Raw genomic sequence first — 25,370 nt, forward strand, 5'->3', positions numbered from 1 at the left:
TTCTCACAACTGCCCCGTCAGCCTGGTTTTAAATCATATTATTTTCTGTGATCTCAGTGTCCATACTGAAAGAAGCATGTTAACCCTCCTACCAATGACTGCTGTTCCCTCGACCTTGCTCATGTCCAAACAATAATTCCTTTCCTTGTGTCTGAAGGATAGAGACTAAGTGATCGTACAGCATTCGATCTTTCAGCATGCACGTCAGCCTTCCAGCTGTATTTTGTTTAATGCCTGCCTCTTGCGTTTGTTTTTGTCTTTCCCGTCATACCATCTCCCATCCCATACCCCATCAATAATGTTGCAGCGCTACTTTCAATTATTAATGGTGTTCTCGCCCAGCAGTCATCGTGTGAAGAAGTGAATGACAATGGTGGCTAAACTGCTGCAAGTCTAGGGGGAGATGGAGAGGACAGGGTTTGCTTTTCATGTGTTGGATGCAGACTTGAATCTTGCATCATGGATTTGCAGCTCCTGTCAAAATCCATCTGCAGCTGCATCCTGAAAAACATTCTGTTTTAAAATAAAGAGATATGGGAAGCATAAATAAAGGAATTCAGTCTGAAGAGGGTCTCGACCCGAAATGTCACCCATTCCTTCCATCCAGAGATGCTGACTGTCCTGCCTGTTACTCCAGCATTTTGTGTTTATCTTCAGTTTAAACCAGCAACTGCAGTTCCTTCCTACACATAAAGGAATTAACAATGGTTGTGTAGGGTTTTACATTCTATATGACTTGCATCAGATGAACAGTGGACACTGACCACTGGTCATCTTTGTTCTTTGCTGTGTAGATGCTTTGCCTACACCGTGTGGTTCAGCTGCATCCTTTACTCATTGCCCAATACCAGGTGGAAAGACATAACAATGTCAGCATTACGCAGCTCTCTGGGTGCTTTTACATATTCTTGCTCTACCATCCAAAGTATTTTTTGTAATGTGACACTAACTGGCAAATAACTCCTTTTATTCCAGCATCATATAATCATACATTAGGAAACGGGGGTTCCCCTCTTCCATTATAGATGAGGCTCTCACTCGGATCTCCTTTATATCCCACAGCTCCGCTCTTGCTCCCCCTTCCCTCCCATTTGCAACAAGGACAGAGTCCGCCTTGTCCTCACCTTCCACCCCATCAGCCGTCACATACAGCAATGACTAATAGTCGCATACAGCAATGATTAGTAATAAGTGTTACTAATGATCTTGGAGTGAAACAATTGTGTTGCATGCAAGTCAGTAAAGTCAGCACCTTTTCAACAGGCTTGAGAAAACAACATCCAAAATCTATTTTTCCCTTTATGAAAATGAAGGCCCATTGTTTGAGCATGCAGCTGAATAACCCTCCTTGTATCCACATCTCGCACATGGCTTCTGGAGCTGTTTTGTCATTCCTGGGGCTACAACAGTTCTTCTGCAACATTTTGATCCCATTTTCCACATGGGCATGCTCAGTCTTTAGTAGTGTGAGTGAGAGTACACTGAATGACATAGTTATTTTATCCAAGCAAGTAACTGATGCAAAGATCAACTTCGGCCCTTCCTGCTACTGCTTAGGGTATACTCAGTGAAGTTACTGATGTGTCCTCAGGAACATGTCCCCACACCTTCAGTCAATGCTAACAGTCGGAGATGAAACAAGAATGATAAGTACTTTTCAAAGATAATATGTCTTTGAATCTGTGTTCTGTTCACAAGAACTAACGCTGTTCATCTCTGTGTATGGAGGCAAACTACACATCTGTTGTTGACTAAAGGTCCATTGTAATTACTAACTTACAAACAGCCCTCTTTCAAATGGATGAGTGCAAGTTGGCGAGATTTCATTCTTCTGGGATTTTGTGCAACTGCTTTGAAGCTACATTACAAATAATAGATAAAGGAGAATCGCTCAGTATTAACCCCTGGGTGCAATGTCTACATCAGTCGAATATATAGCTTCTGTTTTTCAAATTCAAGTTTATACAGGTACAGTGCAACATCTGCAGTTGAAAGATGGAGTGTAAACAACAGATTTAAACTGGGACCCTCTTCTGAAAGGTTATTCTCATATTTCTTGGCCACAGCTATGAAGTTATCGAGGGATCCATGAGAAAATATTAACCTCACGTGGACTAAAAGCATGGTATCACTTGCTCGTTATCTTGCTTTCTGCCAAATTAATCACTATTTTTCACTAATTAGACTGGTTCCTAATCTATCCACAATTCCTTAGTATTTCATTAACACTACCAAACTCTTGCATACAGCCAGTACGGTCATGTCAATATCATTCATTCTAAATTACCCTTTTTAGCCAATTCATCCTCAGAAGCTCACTTCAAATGGCTTCGCTTGCTACTGCCTGACTAGTCGCTGTTTAGTTGAATATCAAAACCTGTGATATTCTAATATTATCACATTTACATCATTTATACCATTACAACCACTGTAGCTTTTAACAAATTGCTTATGCATTTCATTATCCACCCTTTCAATATTCTTCCTGAAACGTTATCCAAATGCTAGTCTAATCTGCTCCCCATTTCCTTTTCCCTATCCCAATCCTTACATTAATTTTGAAATGTACACACCAATTGTACTAATAACTTAATTCATAATCAGGACATAACTAATTTCAAGAGACACACGAGACTGCTGATACTGGAGTCTGGAGCAAACAACAAACTGCTGGAAAAATGTTGCAGGTCAGGCAGCATCTGTAGAGGGAGGGAAAGGTGACGTTTCAAGTCGAGACAAATTCCTTTAACGCTAGCTTACATCTTCAACCCTTTTCATTGATTTTATTTGTGGGAATTTATTAAGACAACTCAAGCCTACAGCAATCTAACAACTGCCCAATTCCCTACATTATGGATAACAGCATAGTTATTTGATATTTCTGCTGTCTCTTGGATCCTTCCCTTAGGGCTCGTACTGACACTCCACAAGTCTCTCATGCTGGCACCTTTTACCTGTGAAAGAACAAATGCTGGCGTGTTGTCAAGCTCATACTGGCACTTGCCTCTGCACCTCAGTTTCTCCTGCTCTTCTTGGCAAAGAATTAAACACTTGACTCCAGGTGGAGAATTCGGAGAATTCAAAGCATGATCTTATCAGACCAAAACTGCAGGAGGTCGGAGCAGTAGTGGCACTGAGGGAAGAGAGAGACATGAGGTTTTGCTATGCAGGATATTTAAAATAGAATGTAAATCAGAAAGTAAAGCCTTGAAATCAAATAAATTAAATATATTAGTCTATTTGGTTCAGTCCGCCTGAACCTACCTGATCTCCCAGTTGCTAAACACGTTAATTCTCCTTCCCATTCCCACACTGACCTTTCTGTCCTAGGCCTCCTCCATTGTTAGAGTGAGGCTAAACACAAATTGGAGGAACAGCACCTCATATTTCACTTGGGCAGCTTACAGCCCAGTGATATGAATATTGATTTATTTAACTTCAGGTAGCCCCGGCATTCCCTCTCTCTCTATCTCCCCCACCTGAGTCGCACTAGCTTCTCAAACAGCGAACAAAAGATATACACAAAAAGCTGGAGTAACTCAGCGGGACGGGCAGCATCTCCGGAGAGAAGAAATGGATGACGTTTCGGGTCGAGACCCTTCTTCGGACTCTTCAGTCAAGACCCGAAATGTTACCCATTCCTTCTCTCTAGTGATGCTGCCTGTCCCGCTGAGTTACTTTAGCATTTTGTGTCTATCTTGTTTAAACCAGCACCTGCAGTTCCTTCCTACACTAAACAGCTAACAACGGCCTGTTTCCTTTATCATTGTTACTTTTTTGCATATCTTTCATTCATTGTTCTTTATTTCTCTCCATCATTGTCTATCTCTTGTTTCCTTTATCACTAACCAGTCTGAAGAAGGGTCTCGACCTAAAACGTCACCCATTCCTTCTCTCCAGTGATGCTGCCTGTCCCGCTGAGTTAATAGACATAGACAAAGACATAAAAAATAGGTGCAGGAGGAGGCCATTCGGCCCATCGAGCCAGCACCTTCTATTCTATCTTTTTGTTGTCTATTTTCGTCTATTTGGCTGACATTGACTCTGAAATTTTATTATAAGGTTTTCCAGTGGTCATCTGTGACTCAACATGACTTTTGAAATGGAAAGATCTGTTCTGGTGTTTGTTACCAGATGGGAGATAAAGAGAAACTAGCAGATGTTAGCATCTGGAATTTGAAAAGACATCTGAAACAACGCAAGGGGGTTGGAAGACAAGAAAAGGAAGTAATGCTGAAATTGTACACGACTTTGAACAGACCACAACTGCAGTAGTGTGTGAAAATTGTTTTCCATTTGCAAGGAAGTATTTAAATGGAATGATGAACCATTTGAAGAGGCACTTAGATAGCCGTAATGTGCAATCATTTTAATGATTCCTAGGATGAACAAGTTTATTCAATGGATTGAATATGTATTGCCTACAAATTTAGAAATACAAGAGATGACTTCACCGAAGTGAGTTTGCAGGGTTAATACTGAGAAGCTATCAGCTCAGGGCAATCTGGGCTAAAGATGTCACCTCAGTTTAAGGTGTCAGATAATTAGGATAGAACATTTTACACTTTGGAATTCTCTATCTCCACTACAATGAGTTAAATAGATCCAGAGCTGAGAATTTTACGATTTAAATAAATCACGAGAAGTCGGATGAAGTACATATCAGTCAAGATCTCGTTGAATGTTGGAGCTGGCTTGAGGGGAAATGTGAGCTGCTAATGTTTCCATTCCTTACATTCCATGCACAACGCCAGCAGGCCTCGTACAATCCATGAAATCATATACATTTCCAGGGACCAGCAAAACAACATCTATCCAGGGACCCCAGCAGTCCTTCCAGGTGAGAAACAGGTCCATGTGCAACTCCTCTACGATACGATAGAACTTTATTCATCCCAGGAGGGAAATTGGTAAATTGAACTGAAAACTGTCATAAAACACAAGGTACATGAAATATGTAATTAAAGTGATGCATAGAAAAGATTGGGGTTGTGCAAATATTGAGGGGGGGGGGGGGGGGGGGGGGGGGAAGTCAGTCTACCCCACGACAGAAGGGAAAGAGTTGCACAGTTTGATGGCCACAGGGAAAAAAGGATCTGCTGAACCTCATCTACTGAATCCAGTGTTCCCGATGCAGGCTCCTTTACATTGGAGAGAACTCGCAATTAAACACTTGTACTGGGTCTGCCAAGGCCAACTGGATCTCCCGGTTGCTAACCATTTTAACTCCTCTTCCCATTCCCACACTGACCATTCTGTCCCATGCCTCCTCCATTGGCAGAGTGAGGCCCAGCACAAACTGGACGAACAGTACCTCATATTCTGCTTGGGGAGCTTACAACCTGATGGCATAAACATGGACTGATTCAATTTTAGGCAACTCTGCCCTGCCCCCACTCACCCCATCTGATCTCTGTGTCCAAACTGGACTCAGACACATTTCTCTCCTCTCTCTCCACCTTCATTCCTTCCTCTGGCTTCACAATTCGCAACTCTTCGGTGTGGGAGGTAACAAAAGATCTCGGAGAAAGCCCACATGGTCAAGGGGAGACTGTACAAACTCTGTACAGACAGCACCCATAGTTGGGATTGAATCCAGGTCTCTGGTACTGCGAGCGCTGTAAGGGGCAACTTGTAGCCTGAATATCTATTACATAATCCGTGCTTTTTACTTTAACTCTACCATTTATTTGATGAAGGATTTTCTCCAAGATTCAAACATCTCACCGTGAATCTTGATACAAATTAATAAGGTTTACCTACATGGTTACCTACTTGTAACGGTAACTTGAGCGTCCAGGAGCAGAAAAGGCTGCAAAAAGTCGTAACCACTGCCCAGTCCATCATCGGCTCTGACCTCCCTACCATCGAGGGGATCTATCGCAGTCGCCGATTCAGAAATGCTGCCAATATCACCCACACCATCCTGGCCACACACTCATCTCTCCGCTACCATCGGGTAGAAGGTACAGGAGCCTGAAATCTGCAACATCCAGGTTCAGGAACAGCTTCTTCCCCACAGCCATCAGACTATTAAACACAACTTCAAACAAACTATGAACTATAACAACTTATTGCACTTTATCTGTTTATTGATGTGTGTATATATATATATATATATATTCTATGGTATATGGACACACTGATCTGATCTGTATTTATGTTTATAATATCCTGTTGTGCTGAAGCAAAGCAAGAATTTCATTGTCCTATCTGGGACACATGACAATAAACTCTCTTGACTTGACTTTTGATGAAGGGAGTTTTGAAAACCACTAAATTGATGTCAGTAAACGATGAAGAAATTGGCACCACTGTACTGTACACATACTGTAACTATAGAATCTCAATAAAGCATCAAAGGAATCTTTGACAGGAACTAATTCACTCCAATAAAGATTATGTTTCTATCAATAAACTTTAAATACAAAACTTACCGCTGCTGTCAGTTAATATGATTTATCTAACAAATCTCAGCTAGCTTTTCCTTACCAATATGACATTTTTCTTTATTGTTACTAATGCAGCTGAAATCTCAAACAAAAGGTGAGACCACATGGTTTTGGAAAGGCCATTACATTAGCTGACGAGTGCTCAGGTCAGCAGCCTCTCTACTGCTGTCAAATGTCCTTCAGGCAAATATTTAATCACTTCACAAGACACACGAGGGAGTGCAGCTGCACCTTGCTAATGTTGCGATCACATCACAATGCAATAAGTTGTGAAGTGCATGGCAGCTTTTCCACTTCCATACTTAAGTTAAGTGAAATGATCACTGATTGAAGCTTATACTGAACAGAGTGTATAAAGGCAAAGCTTTGGACAGTGGTAAAATTCCTTGATGTATAGTGAAATAAGTAAACATCAGAACGGAAACCCTTTACTGCAGCGCTTTATGTTGCAGGTGGGATGTTGCTGTCAGAATGTTCATATGCATCGCCTTGTGTCACAACATTATCGAAAAGTAAAGGGATCAAGTTATATGACATCCAGCCTTAATCCAGTTACATAAAGGGCCTGTCCCACTTACGTGTCCTCCACACGCAAATTACACGACCTCGTGGTTGCGTTGAGGCACACGTGCATCGTGTGGCCACACGGGGCTGGTCCCACTGGGAATCGCGGAGGGGTATGTAGTTGTGCACGACATCGTGCGGGGCTCCAAAATTTTTGTAGCGAATGAAATGTTCGCGCGCCAACGGCCTGTCGCGGAACTGACGGCCAAAGTGGGACGGGCCTAAGACCCTGGCGCAACGCAACAGCAGCAGAAGCAGGCAAACGATCGTCGAACTGGGCCCGGGGCTCACGGCCGTTGTGGATCCAGATCCACCCCCACTTCTACTCCCAGAGCGGGGCAAAGAAAATTGAAGATGGACACAAAAAGCAGGAGTAACTCAGCATCCCTGGAGTGAAGCAATGGGTGACGTTTGTCTAATGTGCCATGATTGGGAAGGTTAGACTTGTATCTGCTGTTGTTTACAACAGTGAAAGATATCCTGAGGTATCCCAACAGGGCAGATATAATAAGAATGTTTCCTCTCATGTACATAGCCAAGTATATTTACTATTCCTTATCATTGTACAAGTACTCATAAATCAATAGGGTTTATTTTATACTACAAACAAACATTCTTTAAAATAAAATGTTTTGCATATTTAACTAATTATGTTTCTGCCATATTCTTGCATGAGTAATTAGTTTGTGTAAAATCCTCTGCCTGGTCCCACAAGAGTTTGATGTATGAAAACAACTATTGCTGCTGTCAGGTTGACAGGTGGTGGCAAAGTTTCCTCTGTTCTGCTCTTATTCTGCATTTGTGGCTGTACTGTGGAGAAATATCCACAAAGCTAAATGATCCCATCAAGAGTACGGTGACATTCCTCAATGACAATAAACCATTGCACCCACTCCAGCTATCAGTCCAGCAAATCCTACACCACTGTTCTCAATGTATTCCCTTTCTTCCTGAAATAATAAGAATATTTAAACTTGAATTTTTTTCTCTCCTATTTTTCCTGCCAAAACGGTAATTCCACACGATATTCCATTCAGTAGAAATATTGCCCACTCACAATCCCATATTATCATTTTGCAGCCCCCATATGTCCACTTGCCAATTCACCTTCCTTCCGACCCTCACCTCAGAACATACCTTTGGTAACTACATTAACTATTATTAATGTTCATTGTAAAACTTGAGACATCAGCACAGATGCCCACGATACATCACTTCTCATTTTACCAAGCACAATAGGAGACATTATGCCTCTGGTCACTTTCTTGCCAGCTAGACAAACCACTCACATGCCAATGTTCTTCCCAAACATCATTAGCTTTTATTTTCTGCAATAAACTGATATAAAATGCCATCTGAATATCCAAGCATTGTACATCCATTGGTTCCCTTTCATCCACATTATACGTCACTTCTTTGAGGAGCTCCGCAAAATTAGTCAAACCCCATGATTTCCAGATTAACTTTTCCTGATTTAACTGAATATTTCTAATCATCCTACTATTTAATTTAATAATAGCTTCCAAAATGTTCCCAAATGATAAATGTTAAGCAACTGGATTGTAGTTCTTTGTTTGCTGTCACTCCCCACCACTATCCCCCTGCTTAAATAAAGGAGTAACTTTTCCTATCTTGCAATCCAATAGAACGTTACATGATTCAATGAAATTCTGGACAATTAAAGTGTAGTGAATAAACACGTATTGTGCAGCACACCAAGTGCTGGAGTGACTCAGGCAGCATATTAAATTAGAAACAAAATTAGTAAAGACCAAAGTTGGACCCTTGAAGACCGAAAAAGGTGAATTTATTATGGAGAACAAGGAAATGGCAGGAGTTGAACAGGTCCTTTGGATCCGTTTTCACTAAGGAGGATACAAACAATCATCCTGATATACTAGTGGCCAGAGGATCTGGGGTGACGGAGGAACTGAAGGAAATCCACATTAGGCAGGAAATGGTGTTGGATAGACTGATGGGACTGAAGGATGATAAATACCCAGGGCCTGATGGTCTGCATCCCAGGGCGCTTAAGGAAGTGGCTCTAGAAATCGTGGATGCATTGGTGATAATTTTCCAATGTTCTATAGATTCAGGATCAGTTCCTGTGAATTGGAGGGTAGCTAATGTTATCCCCCTTTTTAAGAAGAGAAAACAGGGAATTATAGACCAGTTAGCCTGACATTGGTGGTGGGGAAGATGCTGGAGTCAATTATAAAAGATGAAATAGCCGCACATTTGGGTAGCAATAACAGGATTGGTCCGAGTCAGCATGGATTTACGAAGGGGAAATCATGCTTGACTAATCTTCTGGAATTTTTTGAGGATGTAACTAGAAAAATGGACAAGGGAGAACCAGTGGATGTAGTGTACCTGGACTTTCAGAAAGCATTTGATAAGGTCCCACATAGGAGATTAGTCGGCAAAATTAGGGCACATGGTATTGGGGGTAGAGTGCTGACATGGATAGAGAAGTGGTTGGCAGACAGGAAACAAAGAGCAGGGATTAACGGGTCCCTTTCAGAATGGCAGGCAGTGACTAGTGGGGTACCGCAAGGCTTGGTGCTGGGACCGCAGCTATTTACAATATACATCAATGATTTGGATGAAGGGATTCAAAGCAACATTAGCAAATTTGCAGATGACACAAAGCTGGGTGGCAGTGTGAACTGTGAGGAGGATGCTATGAGAATGCAGTGTGACCTGGACAGGTTGGGGGAGTGGGCAGATGCATGGCAGTTGAAGTTTAGTGTGGATAAATGTGAGGCTATCGACTTTGGTATCAAAAACAGGAAGGCAGATTACTATCTAAATGGCGTCAATTTGGGAAAAGGGGAAGTACAACGGGATCTGGGGATCCTTGTTCATCAGTCTATGAAAGTAAGCATGCAGGTACAGCAGGCAGTGAAGAAAGTGAATGGCATGTTGGCCTTTATAACAAGAGGAGTCGAGTATAGGAGCAAAGAGGTCCATCTGCAGTTGTACAGAGCCCTAGTGAGACCAAACCTGGAGTATTGTGTGCAGTTTTGGTCCCCTAATTTGAGGAAGGACATTCTTGCTATTGAGGGAGTGCAGCATAGGTTTACAAGGTTAATTCTCAAGATGGCTGGACTGTCATATGCTGAGAGAATGGAGCGGCTGGGCTTGTATACTCTGGAGTTTAGAAGGATGAGAGGGCATCTTATTGAAACATATAAGACTGTTTAGGGTTTGGACAAGCTAGAGGCAGGAAACATGTTCCCGATTTTGGGGGAGTCCAGAACCAGGAGCCACAGTTTAAGAATAAGGGGTAAGCCATTTAGAACGGAGACGAGGAAACAATTTTTCTCACAGAGAGTTGTGAGTCTGTGGAATTCTCTGCCTCAGAGGACGGTGGAGGCTGGTTCTCTGGATAATTTCAAGAGAGAGCTAGATAGGCCTCTTAAAGATAGTGGAGCCGGGAGATATGGGGAGAAGGCAGGAACGGGGTACTGATTGGGGATGATCAGCCATGATCACATTGAATGGCGGTGCTGGCTCGCAGGGCCGAATGGCCTACTCCTGCACCTATTGTCTATTAAATCACTTTCTCCAATCCCTGTTGATGCAGGCAGCCACTCACTAACACCGCTAGCATTTGCTGCATGTGGAAATCCCAGAAATCACCATGCATAAAACGCAGTGTACTGCCTGGATTGCAAGCAATGGACACAACAAATTGCAATCAGTTAAGTAATAAAAACATCCCTGGGTTTACAAGATACCATTTTATAATATTCACATCTAAAAATGTCCTAAATGAAAAAATTGAAATGTTGTCTTTCAATTTTCTTCCAGCAGAGAAAAAGGAGAGAGAAATAAATGACAGCCTGATGATGGTGTATCTCACTCAGCCCATGGTGTTTGTCGATTCCATTCACACAGTCCAACTATCCCACTCCATTTCCATGGCCTTACAACGTATTTCCTTGTTGATATTTATCTAGCTGTAATTGAATATGTACCTAGTACTATTCATGCAAGTGCATGACTCCAGACTCTAACCAGTCATTCCATAAAAGGTTTCTCCTCTTGTTCAATTGCCTTTATTCTCAGTGTCTGCAACTTGACGCGGCTACAAATTGAATCTATCTCTCTCCATCTACTCTATTAATGTCAAACCATCTGAGAGGCCCAGCACCTGGAGGAACAGCACCTCATATTTCGCTTGGGTAGCTTACACCCCAGCGGATTGATCATTGACTTCTCCAACTTCAAATAGCCCTTGCTTTCCCTCTTTCTAAATCCCCTCTCCCTTCCAAGTTCTCCCACCAGTTTCCGACTACATTCTATCTCTGTCCCGCCCACTCCCCTGACATCAGTCTGAAGAAGGTTCACGATCCGAAACGTCACCCATTCCTTCTCTCCAGAGATGCTGCCTGCCCCTCACAAATACCTCTGGCAGATACACTCTCAACCTATATTCCAAGTGTTCTCCAATGCATGTAATTAAAAGTTTGGCATCCAGAGCTGGACACAATTATCCACATGGCCAAACCAGTATTTTATATTGTTCATTATGGCCTCCATACTCCTACATTTTAGTCCAGGTCTATAAAGCCCAGGATCCTGGATGGCCCATTAAACCACCTTCTCAAGCTACGATAGCTACATTCAATGATCGATGTATAAATACCCCGTAGATCTGTACTTCAAGAATTGTCCCCTCTATTATATTTATTTAACTACTCTTCTGGCCAAAATACAACATTTCACATTTCACCTAGCATCTATTCACCCACGCCATCAGCTTACCTTTGTCTCTTTGAAGTCTACACAGTCCATTAAACCTCCAAGCTTGTGGCAAATCAAGTAGCAAAATCCTCTCCTGCTTATCAGAGTACCTATTGTACCTCACTCAGTGCATCACATTACAGGCAGAATGAATCTCTGGAGAAGGAATGGGTGACATTTTGGATTGAGACCCTCCAGAGATACTGCCTGTCCTGCTGAGTTACTCCAGCATTTTGCTATCTTCTATCTTGGGTGTAAACCAGCATCTGCAGTTCCTTCCTACACGTTCGTCTGTAAGTTTGTTTCTTTTCAAAACATGATTGTGTGTGTAATAATGCATGTGCACTAAAAATATGTTTGAAAGAATATAAATTACCCAAATAATTATAGCTGTAACCATCTGTTGACAAAATGTCAAATGGTGACTCAACAGCCCAAACCGGAGTTTACAGATACCAGACATGTGGTGAAGATGTCATAACTACACTGACTTAGCTCTTGGCCACTGTTGCCAGGTTACCTCATTTTAAATGTGCAAACTGAACAGGTTTCAGGTACTGCGGGTGTGAAGACAGAATGTGCAGATGGTGTGGCATTAAGTTATTTTTCTCTTTACGTAAAATATCTTTATTTTCACACAAAACCCACAAATTATAACCGATGAGGCAGAACGAATATCGATTTTTCAGCTCATGGAAACATAGGTGGAGGAGTAGGCCATTGGCCCCTTCGAGCCAGCACTACCATTCAATATAAGTATGGCTGATCATCCAAAATCAGTACCCCGTTCCTGCTTAGAGAGGTCTTGCACACCGCTCTCTCCCATCTGGACAGCCAGAAGGGGGGCTACGTGAGGATGCTGTTCATAGACTACAGTTCAGCCTTCAACACGATAGTCCCCACCAGACTGGCCGGGAAGCGAATGGAATTGGGGCTCAACACCTCCCTGTGTGCCTGGGTCCTGGACTTTCTCACCGCCAGGCCCCAGGTAGTCAAGATGGGAGGGAATACATCAAAGTCCCTCACCGTGAGCACAAGATCGCCCCAGGGTTGCGTCCTCAGCCCCCTATTGTACTCCCTGTACACACATGACTGTGTGGCTAGGTTCAGCTCCAACTCAATAATTAAGTTTGTTGATGACACTGTGGTGGTGGGCCTGATCTCAGACAACGACGAGAAGGTGGCTGGTCTAGCACTCTGGTGCCAGGATAACAGCCTCCTCTTGAACATCAAAAAAACGAAGGAGCTGATCGTGGACTTTAGGAGGGCACATCATCCGAGGACGTACACTCCATTGAGGATAAATGGGGATCCTGTGGATAGGGTGAACTGTTTTAAATATCTGGGAGTCCACATCTCTGAGGATATGACATGGGCATCACACGCCTCAGCACTCGTGAGTAAGGCAAGGCAGCGCCTTTACCACCTCAGGCAATTGAGGAAATTCAGAGTGTCTCCGAGGATCCTCCAGTGCTTCTACGCAGCGGCGGTGGAAAGCATCTTGTCCGGGAACATTACCATCTGGTTTGGGAATTGCTCTGCCAAGGACAAGAGGGCTCTGCAGAGAGTAGTGCGTTCGGCCGAACGCACTATGGGAACTTCACTTGCCCCCCTGCAGGATCTATACATCAGGAGGTGCAACTCCAGAGCCAACAATATCATGAGAGACCCCTTCCACCCCTGCAACGGACTGTTCCAGCTGCTACGGTCAGGCAAACGCCTCCGTTGCCATGCGGTGAGAACGGAGAGGTTGAGAAGGAGTTTCTTCCCAGAGGCCATTCGGACTGTAAACGCCTATCTCACCAGGGACTAACTCTATTGAACGTTTTTCCTTCCATTATTTATTATGTAAAAGAATATGTGTGTTATGATTGTGTTTATAGTTTGTTTGGTTGTTTGTCTTTTGCACAAAAGTCCGCGAGCATTGCCACTTTCATTTCACTGCACATCTCGTATGTGTATGTGACAAATAAACTTGACTTGACTTGACTTTATCCCCATATCCCTTGATTCTGTTAGTTCTAAGAACTATATCTAACTTGTTTGACCTATCAGCACAACTAGCTCCATTTCACCTTGGTTCTTGGTTTCTTGGTCCTCCAAAATATTCCAAATGGAATTTAAACTGGAGGTGGTGAAGGGAGGGCTTAAGCCAGAAAGGGTTATTGGGAAGAAAGAGCTACTTTAAATTTAGTTGCATCTGGTCGGGTAACAATAGTTGGGTGGAGATTATTCCATGCTTTAATTGTGCGGGGGAAGAACGAATTGCTGTTAACCTATTAACACATCTACAGCAAGAGATCACTGAAAATGTAAGCACAAATTACTTTCAGCATAATTGAGTCTGCAAAATCTTCCACAATTAGATAAACAGCTCTGCACTGAAAGCAAAGGTAAATACCCCCATCCAATTCCCTTCCTGAGCAAAGGGAGCTGGGTGGGGTATCCTGCTTGGTGTGGGCAAGTAGGGCCAAAGGGCCTGTTTCTACGCAAGATTAATTCCCACTGAAAGATTCCGACTACCGCATATGTTTACAGGCCTTTCAGATGGTTCCAGTGGTTAAGATGGAATTTTAATGATGCCATGTATGTACACGGCCCCACACAAACACTTCAAATGCCCATGCCTTCTACCCTTTCATCATTTAATAAGTACTCAGTATTATTCTTTTAGATCTAAAGTGGATCAATTCCGAAGTCATAAAGTCATGTGATTGGAGCAGAATCACCATTCGGCCCGTCTACTCCGCCATTATCTCTCCCTCCTAACCCCATTCTCCCCATAATTCACATTCCTTTCTTCTCCCTGCTCCATCTGCCAGAAGGTACAGAAGCTTGAAAGCGCGCACCACCACTCAGGAACAGCTTCTTCCCCTCTATTATCAGGCTTCTGAACGGTCCTTCCATAAGCTAGGGTACTGTCCGATTTTACAGTTACTAGCGGAAAAAAATATTCAAAGAATTGAGCAGGACATAATGTGTGAGTGGTCCATACATTCATGTGATGATTAACTCTGCTGCTCATCCACGGAGTTGATTCATCCAAAGCTTGACTGCAAGAAAGTTAGAGAGTTTACAACTGTCAGGTACAACACTATTGAACAAATAAACAAATGTAAGAGCCTGTCCCGCTGAGTTACTCCAGCATTTTGTGTCTATAAACAAATTTAACATCCAGTATTTGTGAGCAGATGGCTTCATAATCAGCAGTAGGCATAATATAATAGCCCTCATGACATAAGATAGACACAAAATGCTGGAGTAACTCAGTGGGACAGGCAGCATCTCTGGATAGATGGGATAGGTGACGTTTCGGGTCGAGACCCTTCTTTCTCTCTAGAGATACTGCCTGTCCCACTGAGTTACTCCAGCTTTGGTTTAAACCAGCATCTGCAGTTCCTTCCTACACTAACCCTAATAACGTATTGGCAGATAAAGCACGGCAGCAAAAAGAATATTATATTATAAAATCATGACCTCATCTGCACCTGCCACGGCTCAAAGCACAGAAATGTGGATCGCCATGAATTGAGGATTCCCGGTCATTAGGGAACTGTGCGGCTGCCAAGCAAACATTTGTTATTCAATGCTGGTTTTTTCCAACTTGGAGATGAAGGAAAACAGTTGTTGAAGTTTAAACATTCCATTTGTGCTCCGTCATGCAATGCAGGAAACATAAATAATTCCATAAACAGTTCTTTAACACGCTGAATGGACATCACTGACAATAAACAATAAGTGAATGGTGAATATCAGACTTAATCACGTGGGAGATTGCAACCTCCACGTGGTCTGCCCTGTTTCAACTAATGCAATCAACAATTGGTATGCACAATCGAATAAGATCAAATAAAACAAGTTGTCCCACAACTTTAGGCTGTGCACGCCATCAGCATGAAGACGAAGAATTGAAAGTGAAAACAATGTTATGTAATGGGGCACTGTAGAGTCAAATAGGCTTGAGATACTGGATTGTAATGAAATAATTCATCATGTCAGGGAAAGCTAAAGTGAATAAGGGAAGAGATAAGGATGAGGAAAAGAAGATATGGCAGCAGAGATTTAAGGATACCAATAATCTTTGCTTTGCCATAGGGCTAATGTTGTCAGGCAGCTTAAATGTTAAGGGACTAAACAAGTTAGTTTATCATCGAAGACCAGAAGAAAAATGGAAATGAAAATCCCATTATCTTCAAATTTGGCTTTCTGGAAGGGAGGTAAAGTAATGTGTTATCTCTGAAGCCCAGTACTGACTAAGGATCTTTGACCCGTTTAACTCTCTTTCTCTTTCCACAATGTTATCCGAATCACTCAGTGACTGCAACATTATCTGCATTTATTTCACTGTGTCCTCGTTCGTTGCTTTGAGTCATAGAACGATACATCATGGAGACATGCTCCTTGCCCAACCTTGACCAAATAGCTGAACCAAGGTAGCCCTGCTAACCTGTGCCTGGCAAACCTTATCCCTCCAAACCTCTCCTATCCATGGACTTGTCCAAGTGACTTCTAGATGTCATCATTATACCCGCCCCTGCCGGCATCTCGATTCGTATACACACCACCCTCTGTATGGTCGCATGCAAACTGAAGCTCTCACTCTACATCAGTACACGTCACAACAATAAACTTCTAAATCCCAATCCCAAGATGCTTGGCATTGCCATGTATAGGCAGCTGCATTTGCTCTCTTTGGAAACAGCTCTTGCCTTGCACTTGCCATGCATGAATGTCCTGTACCATGTATCCTTCCTGCTTCATGCACACATGGCTACTTCATTAACTGAAGAGTTGATCATTGAAAACAAAAATGGAAGGGAAGGTCATTGATGAAATAGCTGGTTGGGAGCAGGAGGTGTGTGTTACAGAGTGGGAGAATACTTCAACATTCTGCCACAATAAGAGTTACCCCAGGTTTATCCTCTTAATTGACCCCGCTCTCAGTAAAAAATGTTTCCAAAATAACATGAAACAATCTATGGCTCAATTCAGCTTGAGTTATAGTCACCTCTGCTCACATTCATTAAACACTGTAGGTAACAGAGAGAACAGGGGTTGTTCCTGTGTATCTACTGTGTTCGACAGAACATTACTACATTTTTACATAGCTGTAAATTCAGAAACTGAGTAGATGCCCCTTCCACCTTCCATTAGTAAAATAGTAGCACCCTAACTACTGTTGAAGAGCAGATACACAGGAGACTGCAGATGCTGGGAATATTGAGTGAATGGTTTGTGTTCGGTCGCCAGGGGCAGCTGAAGCTCCCGATTGCAAGACATTTTAGTTCCTCCTGCCTTTCCCATCTGAGTATCTGTCTGTCTGTCTGTCTGTCTGTCCTGGGCCTCTCAAACTGGAAGAGCAGCACCTTGTATTCTGCTTATGTAGCCTCCCAACCAACAGTACCAACAATGGACTCTCCAATTTCAGGTAGCACCCCCCCTTTTCATTCTCCCTCCCTCTGCTGCCCATGCACACATTTCTTATCACTACCCGCACACATTACCCAGTTGCTGCACTTCCATCCACTCCTCTCCCATTCCTACCTACCCAACGCCTCCAGTATTCTTTCCCCCGGTTCTACCCTCCATCCTCCTTCTTTATCAGATTCCACTGTTTGCATCAATGTTCTTCTCCGCCTCCAGCCTCAGTTACTATCTCCATCCTTCCCATTCCCAACTGACTCTTCTGCCAGTCAAGCCCTCACCACCTGGATCCACTTATCACTGGGTCTTACCCCTCTCCTAACCCTCACCATTCTTCCAATTATCTACCATTAGTTGGGAAAGGATCGCAATCCAGAAACGCCACCTGTCCATTTCCTTCTAGCGATGTTGCCTGGCTGGCTGAGTTCCTCCAGCACATTGTATTTTGTATTATTAAAGAATGTGTACATTCAATATTGAAATGGTGCTGGCTGTTAAAAATGAATTTGTTTTTAAGTAACCTTGGCATTTCTGACTGCTTCGTAGCACAAGCAGATTGGCTTGGGTGCGTTTCATATTGATTTAAAAAGTTCCATTTTGTTGATAGAAGCAATCGCATTCAGTTATGTCATAGGCATGAGATGTACATGACATAACTGCAAAGATATGCAGCTCCATGGCAAGTGGCAGCTGAACCGTGTGCTGCCAACATGAACTGCATGGTGTACATATAATCAATAATGTGCAGAACATGCATGTGATTCTTATTAACAGAAGGCAATTGAAGTACGGTCTACACTGCAATGGATACCCTCTGTACAATCATCATCTTTGTACAGTGCTTGCAACTGTTTTACATTTTCCCTTATTAGACAACAGGGCCAATATATATATAAATAATATATATATATTATAATATCCTCCAGTTTTTTCATGATAATGTTATCACTTTGCAGACCCTATGGCATTGTTTATTACATTAAAATTAACATTAAAACATACTGCTCTTGTGATGAAAACCCAAAGTAACTGGATGTAATTCAGCATTGCATAATCAACATGCAACATTGTCACTTCCAATCTAATAAGAGAGGGAAGGTGATTGAAGCATTTGAAGATGAGAATCCACTAGAATAATGAAGGTATATGTCATTTGTTGGATGTAGAAGACAGAGGAAGAGATGGAATATCAGCACAATACCCAGGCGTTGATCAACTTAGGCAGTTCACAAGATGCTGAGAACAGAACAGACAGGCTTAACTAATTGTTATAAATATTTATTTTAACATCTGAGATTACAGTCATATATCACCTCACATTTATTCAACACTTTCTGAAAAATGATACTGTATAATCTGCTGGTAGAAGTCATCAGCTGAAAGTTTCCAGTTTTAGCAATTCAAAATAGCTTCCACTCTGGCAAAACAGATGGCCCTGTACCATCATTATTCTATAGAACTGACAGAAACTTTGGAATTCCCAAAGAGGATTAATGTGAGAATTCAGTCGTTGCTGTCAAAGTGCTTTCAAATTGTGGAACTGGCTGCTGCCTTTCCCCGCACAAATGAGGAGAAATAACCCAACAGGCATGAATTTAAGAAATAATCCAACAATAAAATATAATGTGTTTAAATATCTGAGGCTTAAGTGTGGTTTATGTTTGCCATTACCCGTTCAAATCTTCATTGAGCACACTTTGCAGGGAACTTCCTTGTACAACAGCCCTGCTGGTGCCAAGCTTGCAGCACTCTCTGTGTTACAGGGAAGTTCATTCTCAACATTAGAATATGCCCAACACAGGGTGCTTAGACTAACTTTCCAACCAAAATATTTTAGGCACAATATTCTTCATTCCTCCAAGAGGTAAAATTAAAGACACTATACTCTATATAAAGTTAATATATGTTTGCTCATATGGCGTAAATAATAAATAAGAGGTTCTCAAATATAACACGAGGAAAGCTTAGACTTGGACTTAGACTTGGTTTATACTCTAGAATTTAGGAGATTGAGAGGGGATCTTATAGAAACTTACAAAATTCTTAAGGGGTTGGTCAGGCTAGATGCAGGAAGATTGCTCCCGATGTTGGGGAAGTCCAGGACAAGGGGTCACAGCTTAAGGATAAGGAGGAAATCCTTTAAAACCGAGATGAGAAGAACTTTTTTCACACAGAGAGTGGTGAATCTCTGGAACTCTCTGCCGCAGAGGGTAGTTGAGGCCAGTTCATTGGCTATATTTATGAGGGAGTTAGATGTGGCCCTTGTGGCTAAGGGGATCAGAGGGTATGGAGAGAAGGCAGGTACGGGATACTGAGTTGGATGATCAGCCATGATCATATTGAATGGCGGTGCAGGCTCGAAGGGCCGAATGGCCTATTCCTGCATCTAATTTCTATGTTTCTATGTTTCTATGAAAGCATTAAGGGAATTATTTGTATTTCAGGGAAGGAAACATGAAAACTTAAGCGGACTCCATGACAGGCACCTCCAGATTCACAGGATGGTGTTTGATTCTTCATTGGTCTAGCAAGCTTCACAGCCGAATGAAACTATTACTTCACCAGGAAAACTGCGTTGGTTCAATAAAGTGCCACACCAGCAATTTGAAGGACAACTGCAGATGAACAAAAATGTATTGCATAGAAAGGAGGCCATTCAGCTAACGCCCACACACCCCTACCCCACCCAAAAAAGATAATCCAACTTCAAGTTCCTAGTTCGTAGCTACACAGTTTACACTATTCCATTGATCATCAGTGTATCTCCCAATTTGACTGAATTGATACAGCATGGAAACAAGCCTTTCTTCCCACCGAATCCACACCGACCATTGATCACCCACTCGCACTTGTTCTATATTATTCCACTCCCTACACAGTTATAGGGCAATTTACATCACTGTCCGTGCATGCACGATATCCCAAACACCCAGCACAGCTGGCAATAATTCAGTTCCAACAACTCCATTCAATCATTTCACTAGCTCCCTTAAATCAATGTTCCCCATTTACCTTACAGCTGAGCAAAACCTCACCTCGTGTTCCACAGATCCAGCACACTCTGACTAAAGAAATTCCTCAACTCCTTCCTAACGGAATGTCCTTTAATTCTAAGGCTATGACCTCTGGTCCCAGACTCTCCCACTAGGGGAAACATCCTCTCTACATCCACCCTATACAAGCCTTTCACTGTTTGGTAAGTTTCAATGAGGTCCCCCCTAATCCTTCTGAACTCCAGCGAGTACAGGCCCAGTGCTGACAAACGCTACAAGTCTAAAGTCCATAGCTCCCTGAAGGTGGCAACACAATAGATATCGCGGTAAAGAAGGCATGTGGCTTTCTTTCCTTCACCTGTTCAGGGCTTTGAGTTTTAAGGAAGCCATGTAGCAACTTTTGGAATGTTGTCTACAGTTCCTGTCACCCTACTACAGGGAGGATATGGAGGCTTTGGAAGGGATGCAGAAGGAGTTTATCAGAATACTGCCTGGATTAGAGGATATTAAATATGAGAGGTTGGACAAACTTGGATTGTTTTCTCTGGAATGTTGGATGTTGAAGGCAGACCTGAGAGAAGTATATAAAATGTTGGTAGGCAGTCAGAACTTGTCGAAAACCAGAGGCCATCGCTTTTTAGCTTAAGGCAATATTTCAGACATCATTTTATGGCCAAAATTAAAAATTAAACTATGGCATTTGTGCATGCAAATGCATTTAAGTTTATAATTATAATTTGCTGTTCAAGTTACATTGAGTTGAAAAATATTGTCAGTGTTCATTGATTCCTGCCTTACCATGTTACCCTCAGTATAGACATTTACACTCAATACTACTTGCTTGAAAATCAACATATTTCCAAAGATGTAATCAAAGTTTAAAACTTCCATTGCACATATTTGTGTACACTCTTCATTTCTACCTGTTCTGGCTGATCTATTCCTGCCCCTTTTCATCCTCTTTCTCCTTTAAACATAGTTTAGAACATCTTGCAATCACGGTTTTCCGTTTATGTGAGGTCTGCCATAAAATCATCGCCAAGAATAGATTTATCAAATGATTGGCACAGCTCAAAGTAGTAGTGGCAGAATTAGATAACAACAGAATGAACATTTTACTCCATCTTTCTCCCACTCTTGAAAGTGAAAAAGAAACTGCAGATGCTGGGATTTTAAATTACAGATAGAAAGTGCTAGAACCCGCCCCCACCACCATTGGTTAGACAACATCTGTAGACAGGGAACCAGAGTTAACATTTTGGGTTTATGACTATTCTTTGGAACCTGCATAAACTTTGGATGGGAAGAATTATATACAAATTAAACCCAAATTATCCACTTACATAGCAGTCGGAATGCAGTTGGCAGCTCTGTTTATGTATTGCATTATCTCCTTTCATTCCACAGTATTTCTAATGTTCCCAGTTATTGAAGCAGTAAGTTTCAAGCTCCAGCACGTTCTAGCACAAGATTTCTCAAACTCATGGCAAACACGGTTGGAGCTAGAAGTCTACTGTGTACTACCCTTTCCATGTATCAAGAAGTCTGCTGAAGATTACTGTTTGCAAGAAAATAGAAGGAAAGGCACGAGCAATGATTGGTTAGACGGATGCAGATACAAGGCAGCAATTGTGGCACGAGTTATTCAGCTCATCTCCAGACAGCTTGGCTGAAATTAAGAATCAATGTGGCAGAATATATTGTGCTAAAGCCATTAGCAGATAAACCAATCATTTCAGCACAAGCCTTCCTCACAGAATGAGTAAGCTAACAATGTTAAAAGTAAATCCATCGCTGAGTTCTTATCCGGAAGTATCATTTTTCGAATAGAGTAATTTCCTTAATTAAGTAAACTTGTACAACTGTACAAAGAAGCAAATCTGTAACCCTAAATTAACCAAAAAATGCTTAAAATGCAATAAATAGCAATCGGTTCAATACAAATTTCAGACTGCACAAGGGTTCAATAATTAGTCCAGTAGAATGTTCTATTTTTTAAAAACCACATTGCTTCTCATGGGAACCTTAAATCTATTTATTTCCATTTACCTCTGTGTTGCTTTTCCAATACCTGACCTAATGTTTACAATTTCTCTTAATAAAAGCAGTATTGGTTTTCAATTTTCCACTTCACACTTCATTTAAAACGTACAAACTCACACATACAACAAATACAGATTTCATAAGTTGTTCAAGAGGTATAATTGGGTTTCATATCGACCTGTTGTAGTTTTGACGACAGTAATAGAATGTTTGTTTCTTTGTAATGCCATGCAGCGCATACCGAGGGAAAGCAGCAACCTTCAGATCAACATAGAACGCACAGGATCCATCCAAATGCCTGCTCCAGATGTCTCCAAACTCATTCCATTATTCTGGTGTCAAAAATGTTCTTGGAACCTTATGGTCTTATTGATATCAGAAATTATGTGCTAAGATCTATAACAAGATTTATTTCATAGGGATTTACAAATAAAATATCTGAAGAAGGGTCTCGACCCGCAATGTCACCCATTCCTTCTCTCCAGAGATGCTGCCTGTCCCGCTGAGTTACTCCACCCTTTTGATGTCTATCTTCGGTTTAAACCAGCATCTGCAGTTCCTTCCTGCACATAATACTTTAAGTTGAGATATACAGGTGTGCTGGTGCCAATGGACAAATGAGCAAGAATCAGCATCTGCTCAAAAGTAGAGCAAAGAAAGGCAAAATTAAAATGGGTTGGAAGGAGTGGCATTTTGCTCAAAATGTATTGCATGATTATGTGTCAAAATATTCACCATTGTGCCTGGACCAGCTCTTTGATGAAGCTAAGATAAACACAAAAAGCTGGAGTAACTCAGCGAGTCATTCAGCACCTCTCGGAGAAAAGGAATAGGTGACGTTTTGAGTCGACACACTTCTTTGGAAAAGCTATTCTGTTTGTTTCGGTCCCCATTTCTTTCTCATGTCCCAAACATTCATTTATTTTCCCACCGACACTACGATACAGTAGCTGATTAACCAGCTAACCAACCACCAAGCCCTTGACACAAGGGAGGAAACTGAGTATGTGGAGAAAACCAGATAGAAAAATGTAAAAACTCTACATAGCATTCAAAATCAAGATCCCACCAAGGAGCCTGGAGCTGTGAGCAGCACCAATCAATTGTCCAGTTAACCCAGGTCACTGTCAAGTCAAGAGTGTTTTATTGTCATATGTCCCGGACGGGACAATGACATTCTTACTTGCTGCAGCACAACAGAATATGTGAATATGTATGTAAACATTGTATATAATGGGGAAAAAAGTAACACGTTCAGTAAATGACAAATGTAGTGCAAATAACAAATAATAAGTCTTTTGCAGTTCAGAGCTCATGGCTTATTTGTTGTGTTTAATAGCCTGTAGGGCAATTAGGGAAGAAGCTGTTCCTGAACCTGGATGTTACAGTTTTCAGGCTACTGTACCTTCTTTCTGATGGCAGAGGAACAAGGGAGGAAAACTGAGTATGTGGGAGAAAACCAAATAGAAAAATGTGAGATGAGTGTGTTGCCAGAATATGGTATATAATGGGGAAAAAAAAATAACACGTTCAGTGGGGCAAATACACAATAATAAGTCCTTGATCATGGATTTTGCTGCTGAACCTTTTTGAGGCAGCGACTACGATAGATCCCTTCGATGGTGGGGAGGTCAAAGCCGGGGATGGACTGGGCAGTGGTCACAACTTTTTGTAGTCTTTTTTGCTCCAGGATGTTCAAGTTGCCGAACCAGGCCACGATGCAACCAGTCAGAATGCTCTCTACCGTGCACCTGTAGAAGTTTAGGAGAATCCTCTTCGACATGCCGAATCTCCGTAATCTTCTCAGGAAGTAGAGTCAATGAAGTGCAGTGAAATGAACTTGCCAGCAGCGGTACAATAAAAAGAACACACAACACACAATTAAAAAATTTAACACAAACATCCACCACAGCATTCATCACTGTGGTGGAAGGCACAAAGTTTAGTCAGTCCTCCTCCATAACGTAGGCCGCAGGCTGGCGGTCGGAGCTATTCTCCAGGGATCCCCGGCGAGGGATCCCGCTCTGGATGGTAAGTCCCCGCCGCGCCTGCGGTTAGAAGCACCGCAGTCCACGGCTTCTAGATGATGTTGGGCGCGGGCCGGCGGTCGGGGCTCTTCTCCCTGTCTCCATCAGCTGGAATCTCCGCAGACCACGGCTTCAGGCTGCCGCGGGCCAGCGATCGGAGCACTCCCTTCTGGCAACCCCCGGGGAGGGCTCGCCCGCTCCGCGATGAAAAGTTCACGCTGCGCCCGCCGCTGAAGCTCCGGGCCCATCTCCGGGAAAGGCCGCACCAATCCTTGATATTAGGCCGCAAAGGAGGCGACATGGAAAAAGTCGCCTCTCCGTGGAGGGGGGGGGGGACCAAAAGCGGTTCCCCCCCTTACCCCCCCTCACCACCCCTACACAAGACACACTGAGACATTAAAACAAACATTTGGACATACTAGATAAACAAAAAAAGTAGAATTGACTAACACGCCGCTAGCAGGGCAGCCGTCTTGCAGCGCCCCCACCGACCAATCTAAGACTTTAGCAGCTTTACATTTTTTATTGTGTATTCAATTTATAGTCTTATTTTGAAGATTTGAATTAAAATATTTAAATTGAAAAATAATGTTCGATCAGTTTGGATGTAAGACTCCTGGTTTTAAAAAGGGTTCACTTTCAAATATTTGTTGAAATACTTCAACATTGAAAGAATATGATAACTTTTCTCATGGTTGCAAAATAAACAAAGTCAAGAAAAGATTTTCAGTATTTCTACAGTCTTGTTACAGTTGCTCGTCTGCAATTCTCAGGTACGATGCGTTTACAACTCTGGGATGCTGTCTGGCAGGCGTCAACAGAATTTCATAGTCCTGTCTATGACAGATTCAAGTAATGTATGAATGGGCCAATCTCAATATGAACTCAAATCCTGGCATATCGTACAAATTACATAGTTCCAATTAGAAACGAGTAAAACAGCTGATTGACAACAGGGCTAACCAGGCTACAATAAGGAATGAAAGAACTTAATTCAATTACTTCAAAGTATGTTTACAATTACTTAATTAATTACAATTACTTAATCCAATTACTTTTGTTAACAAAGGAATCTTGAAAGACTTTCTATTGCTCAGCCTATGTTATTACTTCCT

At 42.1% G+C, this 25,370-nt stretch overlaps 1 protein-coding gene across 3 annotated transcripts in view; it reads right to left on the reverse strand.

The window, feature by feature from the left end:
• cstpp1 (centriolar satellite-associated tubulin polyglutamylase complex regulator 1) overlaps nt 1–25,370 on the reverse strand; it is a 118,187-nt gene that overhangs the window by 62,220 nt on the left and 30,597 nt on the right. The window contains exon 1 of one of the 3 annotated variants that reach the window (XM_055649120.1): nt 2,955–3,178. The exons of the other annotated variants lie outside the window; for them this stretch is intronic. Coding sequence (XP_055505095.1) covers nt 2,955–2,992 — 38 coding nt within the window. The 5' untranslated portion in view covers nt 2,993–3,178. Of the gene's footprint in view, nt 1–2,954; nt 3,179–25,370 lie in introns of those variants that run through there. 3 annotated transcript variants of the gene reach the window in all.

Source organism: Leucoraja erinacea, chromosome 18, assembly GCF_028641065.1.
Source record: "Leucoraja erinacea ecotype New England chromosome 18, Leri_hhj_1, whole genome shotgun sequence".
Classification (NCBI taxonomy): Eukaryota; Metazoa; Chordata; class Chondrichthyes; order Rajiformes; family Rajidae; genus Leucoraja; species Leucoraja erinaceus.